The sequence below is a fragment of the Nerophis ophidion genome, linkage group LG03 (assembly GCF_033978795.1).
Source record: "Nerophis ophidion isolate RoL-2023_Sa linkage group LG03, RoL_Noph_v1.0, whole genome shotgun sequence".
NCBI classification, from domain to species: Eukaryota; Metazoa; Chordata; class Actinopteri; order Syngnathiformes; family Syngnathidae; genus Nerophis; species Nerophis ophidion.
The window spans coordinates 24,765,339-24,775,878 of record NC_084613.1 but is presented as its reverse complement, the minus strand read 5'-3'; the positions used below and the strand labels follow the sequence as shown (position 1 = coordinate 24,775,878).

The 10,540-nt window shown below is 41.8% G+C and overlaps 1 protein-coding gene across 1 annotated transcript; it reads left to right on the top strand.

The window, feature by feature from the left end:
* Nucleotides 1-130: 130 nt before the first annotated feature.
* Nucleotides 131-9,851, top strand: tph2 (tryptophan hydroxylase 2 (tryptophan 5-monooxygenase)). Its single transcript, XM_061894696.1, has 11 exons — nucleotides 131-1,929; nucleotides 2,014-2,130; nucleotides 2,203-2,386; nucleotides 5,135-5,235; nucleotides 5,332-5,399; nucleotides 5,473-5,669; nucleotides 6,664-6,799; nucleotides 6,912-7,038; nucleotides 7,109-7,204; nucleotides 7,286-7,419; nucleotides 9,550-9,851. Exons 1-11 carry the CDS (start codon nucleotides 1,768-1,770, stop codon nucleotides 9,722-9,724), a joined length of 1,497 nt encoding a protein of 498 aa, XP_061750680.1. The 5' UTR covers nucleotides 131-1,767; the 3' UTR covers nucleotides 9,725-9,851.
* The last annotated feature ends 689 nt before the right edge of the window (nucleotides 9,852-10,540 follow it).

The window sequence follows — 10,540 nt, the reverse complement described above, 5'->3', positions numbered from 1 at the left end:
CTTTGCTCCTCTCGTTTTTTTGTTCATGCTATTGCTCTTGCCTTTTGCAATCCGCTGCTAATTTTTTAACGGCCCGCGGCACATTCTAAAAGCACTATTTAAAAAATACAAAACATGGAATAAAAGACCATGCAGGTGAATTGTAACACGAAAAAGGTGCTATGCTGACTCTAACAACACTAAGCTGCCATGCAGGCTGTATTTTTATAATTTCACTCTCAAAAAATAACAATGAAACAAAATTATTGTTGTTATGAATCATTAACATATTCAAGACTCCAATTACTTCACATGTAATATTTCACTTTGATATACTTTTTGTGGATAATATTGCATACATTTGTGTTTGCCATATAAAAAAATAAGTTTCCTTTGACAAAAAGGGCATACAACAAACAAACGTTTTTTTTTTTTAAAAGAAAAAAAAAAGACTAATAGATCTGAAGTTGATATAAAGACTTCAAGTGTTGTTATTTTTAAAACTTATATAAATGAGGCCTGTTTGGATCCACAATCATTTAAATTTGATTTATTAGCTGTCATTGCTAAAAAAATAAAAATTAATTACAATCAATGGTGTTATGAATTATTGACACCTATTTATAGTTTTGATTACTTCACATCAAATATTCACTTCGACTTTTTTTGGGGGCATTTGGGGGGTATTGTAAATTTTGTGTTTTTGCCATAGAAAGCTGGGTTTTATTTGACAAAAAGGGCATAGAATATTTAAAGAAAAACATTGTTTAACTTTATATTGACTGATAGACCTGAATTCGATCTAGAAATTTAACATTAAGTCATTTTAATTAAAACAAAATTAAATAATGTGTGACTTATTTTTAACATTTTTATGACAGGGACCCTTCTGGGTCCATGGGACCAAACTTGAGGGGAGCCCTAAAGGTTAAAAAAAATCAATATATTGTATTTGCTTTTAAAATTAAAAATATCAAAATGGCCCCCGCATGCCTGCCTTAAACTTAGTCGTCAGCTCTCAGTGGAAAAAGTTTGGACACCCCTGACATAGTGTATCGTTATCATGCGTTTCCTGCTATATGACTATAATGACGCTCCCCACTCACTCATTGTTCACCAGGCAAAGATTGAAGAACAATGGTTAGGCTGTTGCTAATTTAAAAAATGTTTTCAATTTGTGTGTGATTTCCCATTAGCAGTGAGAACACCTCCTTGAAACAAGACATTGATTCTATGCTTGTATCATTTTTGTCAGCATGACAGGTTGTGTGTGGACTGCTGGATGCTGCTGGCTATCAGTGCATCGCTTCATAAGGAAGCAGCAGAAGCACATCACAGAGGCGTCTCTTTCATTTCCTGACTGACAGGAAATTGCAGCAGGCGACGCATCGCCAACGTTATCGCACCAGTTTGTGGCATATGCAGGTGGAAAACAAAAACAGCATTCAAACTTTGTGTACAATCGAACACAACATCAAAGGATTCACAAACGTCAACTATATTATGTCAATTAGTCGTTTAATCAATACTGTATGTAGTCTTATGTCATACTTGATCATATCAAAGTAATATATTATCCAACAGAAGCAATTATCCTTATAACCATTGAGTTTTTTTCCCCCACCTCCTTTGGGCCCTCCCCCTCCAGTGTCAGGATTTAAGCTCAGGCAGGCAGCACCTGCAAGCTGACAAGAGACGAGACCTTGGAGTTGTGCGTTTGGCGAGCAAGGTGTCACCAGAGCCGTCATACTGGACCGGTCCTGGTACTCGTACACCCACTGGTTCCCCATGGCGTCCCCTCATGTAATGAAGGACAACCAGGAGCCACTTCCCAGGATGCAGCCCGCAATGATGATGTTCTCCAGCAAGTACTGGAGCCGCCGCGGCCTCTCCTTCGACTCGGCCATGCTGGACCAGCGGCCCCCTCTGCGGCACACAGGCGGCCAGATGGTGACCTTCTCCTTCGTTCATCTTCATCTCCTAACTCATTTATGTTCAGCTTTTGTCATGTGACACTCCTATATGTGTATTCAGTCGCGGCGCCCGTCCTTCAGTCCCATCAGTGAGACTTGTGCAGAGCCGAGCCAGGCGGTGGTGTTCTCTCTGAAGAACGAGGTCGGTTGTCTGGTCCGAGCTCTGCGACTCTTCCAGGTGAAACCTCGTTAGTTCGCGGGCAGACGTCGGGCAGGTGAGCCTCATCCCATTTTTTTCCCCTGGTTGCAGGAGAGGCGGGTCAACCTGAACCACATTGAGTCACGCGCGTCCAAACGCGTGGCCAACGAGGTGGAGATCTTTGCCGACTGCAGCTGCAGCAAGAAGGACTTCAACGAGCTGTTGGAGCTCCTCAAAGATCACGTCAACATCCTGTCCTTCAACACGCCCGCGCACGTGTGGGCTGCCCAGGCAGGTGAGTGCACCAGGTGCAAGTTGTCATCATCTTCAAGTTATGCCGTTCATGATATCATCCTAACATCCTAAATGTTATCATCCTCATGTCATGTTGACATCCTCATCTTTTCATCTCCATGTTTCCATTTTTAGTCTCATGTTCTCATCCATGTTATTTTTTTCAAATTATGTGACCATTACCATTATGATATGATTGAAACATCCTCCATCATTAATGTTACAATGCTAAAATTTGTATATTATATCATCGTCATGTGTCATCCCATGTTATCATGTCATTCTTAATTTGTCTTCATGTCCTCATCCTCATGGTATCATCAGTTAGATGCTGTATCATCTCATTTTGTTATCCTCATACTGCAATTACGTCCTGTCATCCTCTGTGTTATCATATCATCACCACCCTGTTACTGTGTCATCCCTTATGTTGTCATCATCTTATTATCATCATGGCGTGTCATCCCATCCTCATTTTAAAATATCCCGATGTTATTTTTTCATCATCATGTTGTCATATACTCAACATATTGTGTCATACTTTCGTGTTATAACCATTGTGTTGTATCATCTCATCCTCATTTTATCATCATCATCCCTGTGTGTGATTATCATGTTATCTCATTTAAAATCATACAACCCAATCACCCCTCATAATTATCTCATCGCATTTGCACGTTATCGTCCTTGTGTTATCATGTCATACTTATGTTGTCATCATTCTTGGGTTATGCCATTCATGGTTCATCTTAACGTCCTTAATGTTCTCATTCCCATGTTATGTTGTCATCCTCATCTCGTCATCTGCATGTTCGCATGTCATTCTCAGTTTGCCATGTTCTCATCCACGTTATTTCATTTGAATTAAATGCCCATTATCCCTCATCCATAGTATGATCAAAACCTCCTCCATCATTAATGTTATAGTCCTAAAACGCTTATTTTATCATATCATTGTCATGTTCATGATTTTGTCAACCTTGTGTTATATCATCCTTAAGTTGTCATTATGTCCTCATCCTCATGTTTTCATCGGCATATTGTTATGTCAGCATCGTTTTCTGTCATCTTATTTTAATATTTACAGCCTTATTTCTCTAGGCAGCACGGTGGAAGAGGGGTTAGTGCGTCTGCTTCACAATACGAAGGTCCTGAGTAGTCCTGGGTTCAATACCGGGCTCGGGATCTTTCTGTTTGGAGTTTGCATGTTCTCCCCGTGACTGCGTGGGTTCCCTCCGGGTACTCTGGCTTCCTCCCACCTCCAAAGACATGCACCTGGGGATAGGTTGATTGGCATCACTAAATGGTCCCTAGTGGGTGAATGTGAGTGTGAATGTTGTCTGTCTATCTGTGTTGGCCCTGCGATGAGGTGGCGACTTGTCCATGGTGTACCCCGCCTTCCACCCGATAGTAGCTGAGATAGGCACCAGCACCCCCGCGATCCCAAAGGGAATAAGCGGTAGGAAATGGATGGACGGAGGGATGGGCCTTATCTCATCTTGTCATCCTAATACTGTCACGATATCATCATTATGTCCTGTCATGCTCTTGTCATCATCTTTAAGGTATATCATCCATGATATCATCGTAACGCCAAAATGTTGTCATCCACATGCTTTGTTGTCATCCTCATCTCGCCATTTGCATTTTCATATGTCATTCTCAGGTTCCCATCCATGTTGTTTCATTCAAATTATATTACTATCATCATACATCCATGGTATGATCAAAACATCCCCCATCATTAATGATAAAGTCCTACAATGCATATTTTATCATATTATCGTGTGTCATCCCATGTTTACCATTTTGTCATCCTTGTGTTATCATGTCATCCATAAGTTGTCATGATCTCCTCATCCTCATGTCAACCCTCAGCATGTTGTTATGTCAGTACCATTTTGTGTCATCTCATGTTGATATCTAAAGCCTCATCTCATCTTGTCATGCTCTTGATGTCATCATTATGTCCTGTCATCCTTATGTTGTCATCATCCTCGAAGTTATGTAATTTTATATTATCATCCTAACGGCAAAATGTCATCATTCTCATCTTATGTTGTCATCCCTATCTCGTCAAATGTATGTTCGCATGTCTTTCTCATGTTATGCTTTCATCCACGTTATTTCATTCAAATTAAATGATCATCATCCCTCATCCACGGTATGATCAAAACATCCTCCATCATTAATGGTATAGTCCTAAAATACCCATTTTATCATTTCAGTATCATGTCATCCCATGTTCACCATTTTGTCATCCTTGTGTTATCATATCATCCTTTGACCTCCCTCTGCAACAACTGTCATGTCCTGATCCTCATGTTATCATCTGCGTGTCTTCTCATTTTGATATCTAGAGCCTCATCTCATTTTGTCCTCCTCATACTGTCATTTTGTCATCATTATGTCCTGTCATCCTCTGTGTTGTTATCATCCCCCTGTTATTGTGTCATCCTCGTGTTAGTATCATCATATAATCATCATGGCATGTCATCACATCGTCATTTTAGAAATATCACCATTTTGTCATACAATCATCATATTGTGTCATTATATTCATCCTTGTGTTATCGTCCTGATATAACCATTTTGTTGTGTCATCTCATTTAATCACATCATCTCAATCACTCCTCAGTTTTATGCTATTGTCCTTCTGTTATCGTGTCATCCTCAGGTTGACGTCATCTTCATGTTATAGATTTATGTACACATCAGAAAAAAAAGGTTGTGTTTCCGTTGATACTAGATGATGAGGAGGTTCCGTGGTTCCCCATGAAGATCTCAGAGCTGGATCAGTGTTCCCACAGGGTGCTGATGTATGGATCTGAGCTAGATGCTGACCACCCGGTAGGTGGTGTTTGTTTCCATGCTGAGGATAATGGTGGAGCAACAACCACTCACAGTGGGCGTGCGTGTAATGTTCTTCGGCTTTGTGCTCTTCAGGGCTTCAGAGATGAACTGTACCGCCAGCGTAGGAAGTATTTTGTGGAGGTGGCAATGAAATACAAGTTGTAAGCTCTCCTCCACCATTTATCTAGTATAACAAATTTAAATGTTTTCCTGAAGTGGGCTTTTTATTTGTAGTGGTCAGCCCATACCTCGCATCGAGTACACGTCCGATGAGGTGCGCACGTGGGGCGTGGTCTACAGAGAGCTCAACAAGCTGTACCCCACTCACGCCTGCCGAGAGTACCTTAAGAACCTCCCTCTGCTCAGCCAACACTGCGGCTACCGTGAGGACAACATTCCCCAGCTAGAGGATGTCTCGCTCTTCCTCAGAGGTCACACCCACAGTCACATGACACCCCCAGGATTGTCACCTACAGTTATCCATCTGGTCACATTAACTCCAGTTGTGCAACCTCTTGTTTCGTCATCCTCAGTCACATGACTCCCAGTTAGTCCACCTCCAGTCACATGACGCCACAGCTACGTCACCTCCAGTTGTGTCTCCCTGTATGCCCCCTGTCATGCCTCCTCAGTCACATGACCACTGACTTATGTCCCCTCCAGTCATATGACTTCCAGACATTTCACTCCAATGACGTGATTCCCATTCACATCACCGCCCTTCATTTCCCACCTCAGTCACATGACCTAGGAGGTAGAATATGTCACATCCAGTCATGTGACACCACTTCTGTCCCGTCCAGCTGTATGACTTCCAGCCACTTGACTCCAGTCAAGTGACCCCCATTCACATAACCTCCACCCTTTTCCCACGTTAGTCACATGGTCACTAAGTTAGATCACGTCCAGTTATGTGACCTCACTCATGTCCCCTCCAGTTGTATGACTTACAATCATTTTACTCCAGTCACGTGACCCCCATTCACGTCACTTCCAACCATTTCCTACCTGAGTCACATGACCCCTGAGTTATGTCACGTCCAGTCATGTGACCCGTTATCTCACCTCCAACTGTATGACTTCCACCCCATTCACATCTCCTCCACTCACTTACCACCCTTGTAACATGAGCCCGGAAATACAGTATGTCAGGTTTACTCATGTAACCCTACTTGTGTCACCTACAGTCGAATGACCTCCAGCCATTTCACTCCAGTCACGTGCTACTTCCACTCATTTCTCCCCTTTGTCACATCACCCCTGAGATATGTCACGTCCGGTCGGATGACTTCCAGGGAGTCACGTGACTCCCGTTCACGTCGCCTTCACTCACTTCACCCTAATTTGGATAATCCCCAAGCTCAGTCCATGCCAGTCACGAGACCCTCTGTCAGTAAAAAGTAGGCCATGTTTGTTTTGTTCCAGAGAGGTCGGGCTTTACAGTGCGACCTGTGGCAGGCTACCTGTCGCCTCGGGACTTCTTGGCAGGTTTGGCCTATCGAGTCTTCAACTGCACCCAATATGTCCGTCACAGCACCGACCCGCTCTACACGCCGGAACCGTGAGCGATCCACCTCATTACCAGACCCGAACCAATTTACAATACCTGAATCGCTCTATGATCCTAAATTACTTCATGATGACTGACCCATCATAGGTTTTTTGTATTTCAGGGACACGTGTCACGAGCTCCTGGGTCACGTTCCTCTGCTGGCAGATCCCAAGTTTGCTCAGTTCTCCCAGGAAATCGGTTTGGCATCTCTGGGAGCTTCTGATGAGGACGTGCAGAAGCTGGCGACAGTGAGTGTCGCCGCTCAACAGCAGTCCATTGTGTGTCTTTGCTGTGACACGTGTGTGTTTGTGTTGTCAGTGTTACTTCTTCACCATTGAGTTTGGCCTATGTAAACAAGAAGGTCAGCTGAGAGCGTACGGGGCCGGTTTGCTATCATCCATTGGAGAACTGAGTGTAACAAACACACAAACACAAAGTTGTACACAAGAGTTCTACACAAGTTTTTCTTAATTTCTGTTGTTTTGCCCCCCCCAGCATGCTCTGTCAGAACAGGCCTGTGTGAAGACTTTTGACCCCAAGACCACCTGCAGCCAGGAATGTCTCATCACAACCTTCCAGGAAGTTTACTTTGTCTCCGAAAGCTTTGAGGAGGCCAAGCAAAAGATGCGGTAAACTTCTCGTTAAACATCAGTACTTACTTGTGCACATAATACAGTTCTTACTCTGTATTACTACTCCACATGCTTAAAGGGGCCCTGGTATACAAAACCCTTTTCTTACCTAATGGTACATGCTGTTGTGAATTTAGGATCTGCATTAACTCAACATTTTTTAACTCAAACTGTGGAGGCACGGCGGAGATATTTATAAAACAATCTTGACTTTCTTAATACTTCCAACAAACAAGCCGTTTGGAAATTTCCCCAATAGTGCTGTTTTCCCCATTCCCCCTTCAGCGGTTTATCCAAATATGTGTGCCGTTTTTATATTCTCCCCGTGACTGCGTGGGTTCCCTCCGGGTACTCCGGCTTCCTCCCACCTCCAAAGACATGCACCTGAGGATAGGCTGATTTGCAACACTAAATTGTCCCTAGTGTGTGAATGTGAGTGTGAATGTTGTCTGTCTATCTGTGTTGGCCCTGCAATGAGGTGGCAACTTGTCCAAGGTGTACGCTGCCTTCAGCCCAAATGCAGCTGAGATAGGCTCCAGCACCCCCCGAAACCCCATCAGGGACAAGCGGCAGAAAATGGATCGATGGAGGGGTATAAATTTACCACGTATGCCATTGTAGTCCACGCTGTTGTTAATAAGCTCCTTCTTTTTCTGTATCGTCTTGTTGTGGGGCAGACTGGCTCGTACATGTACATGCATCCGCCGCTGTTGCCATTTCTATAACAAAGTAGCGTTTAGTTTGAACTCAAGCTGTCAGTAGACTCATGTCTAGTGCTATATAAATGAACATTGATTGATTGATTATGGAAGCATTGAAATCGAAAACATGGCTGACGGGGTGGACACGCAACAAAACGGCGCATCCTGGAAGAGGCTTGAAAATAGCCTGTATAACAAAATCTATGCAAAATGTTGACCAGAGAACCACCATTGTTATTTAGACCACAAGGAAGTGTTTTAAATGTAAAAAAAAAAAAATCAACCTATGATCTCTTGTAAGCTATTTCATATATACTTACCTTCTACTTATAATACTCATGCGTATTACAATTTATTTTTATTATATTAAATGTATTTTTTATTTATTCACAAATTACTACTGCTACTATTTTAACACATGTTAATGAGTCTTTATTTACCTATCACTCATTTAAATATCTGTACTTCTACCACATTACTACTATGACTGCTTATTACTACTTTCTTACCTGTTACTACAACTGCTAAGATGACACATTACAATATGTTTACCAGGGCAGTTTGCAACTTGGTCACAGTTACATTTTTCAAAGCAGTAATAAACCAAAAACACCACCAGCTAACATATGTCACCACTAGTGGCATCTGTGTAAATGTTTTGTCCTTCTAATTTACCTACCAGAACTAATACTAAAGCACATGCTTATTACTACTTACCTGCCAATTACTGCTGCAACCCATGATTATTACTAGTTACCTACCTATTACTACTAGGACACACATGCTTATTACTACTTTTTCATCATTTATTTGCCTATTAGAACTACCACTTCTATGACTTCTGCTCATGTTCATTGCTAGGTATTTACCTACTCATACTATCACAACACATGTTTCTTACTACCTACCTACTGATATTTACCTACCATTATATACAGTACAGGCCAAAAGTTTAGACACACCTTCTCATTCAATGCGTTTTCTTTATTTTCATGACTATTTACGTTGTAGATTGTCACTGAAGGCATTAAAAATATGAATGAACACATGTGGAGTTCTGTACTTAACAAAAAAGGGTGAAATAACTGAAAATGTTTTATACTTTTGTTTATATTCAAAGTAGCCACCCTTTGCTCTGATTACTGCTTTGCACACTCTTGGCATTCTCCCGATGAGTTTCAAGAGGTAGTAACCTGAAATGTTTTTTACTTCACGGATGTGCCTTATCAGGGTTGATTAGTGGAATTTATTGCTTTATCAATGGGCTTGGGAACATCAGTTGTGTTGTTTTTGAGAAGGTGTGTCCAAATGTTTGGCCTGTACTGTATATATTACAATACAATACTAACCAGTATGACACACTTTCAGTACTTCTAGATACTAGTGACTAGTACAAATATACATGCCTTCATATTTTTTGGCGCAGGGAGTTTGCCAAGACCATCAAACGTCCGTTCTCTGTGTACTACAACCCATACACTCAGAGCGTGGACCTCCTCAAAGACACCAGGAGCATCGAAAACGTGGTGCAAGACCTCCGCAGCGACCTCACCACCGTGTGCGACGCTCTGGGCAAGATGAACACCTACATGGGCATCTGACGTGACGCTCCAGCCTTCTTCTCCTCAATCTCTCACAGGATGATCATATCCCAAGCCTTGACAACTGCAGCATTCATACTGTACATGTATATGAAAATCCTATAAATGTGTCACAATCTCTAAACAACAGTGTCTTCTTAACATTACCACTTTCCAGAATCTTTGTATATTAGCTATTAGATCCATCTGGGTTGTTGCTGATAATGTTTTCATTATATTAATCATCAAATCAAACTTTATTTGTGAAGTGCTTTTCAGACTTGAAAACAATGCCCCGATGACTCGCATCCCCATCATCAATCACATACTCATAAATACACATACACAAAAAATAATGCATGGTTGAGTACAGAGGAGCCAGGAGAAAAAACACTTACAGTGGGGCAAAAAAGTATTTCTGTCAGCCACCGATTGTGCAAGTTCTCCCACTTAAAATGATGACAGAGGTCTGTAATTTTCATCATAGGTACACTTCAACTGTCAGAGACAGAATGTGACAAAAAAATCCAGGAATTCACATTGTAAGAATTTTAAATAATTTATTTGTAAATTATGGTGGAAAATAAGTATTTGGTCAACCATTCAAAGCTCTCACTGACGGAAGGACGTTTTGGCTCAAAATCTCACGATACATGGCCCCATTCATTCTTTCTTTAACACGGATCACTCGTCCTGTCCCCTTAGCAGAAAAACAGCCCCACAGCATGATATTTCCACCCCCATGCTTCACAGTAGGTGTGGTGGTCTTGGGATGCAACTCAGTATTCTTCCTCCAAACACGACGAGTTGAGTTTATACCAAAATGGATACATGGAT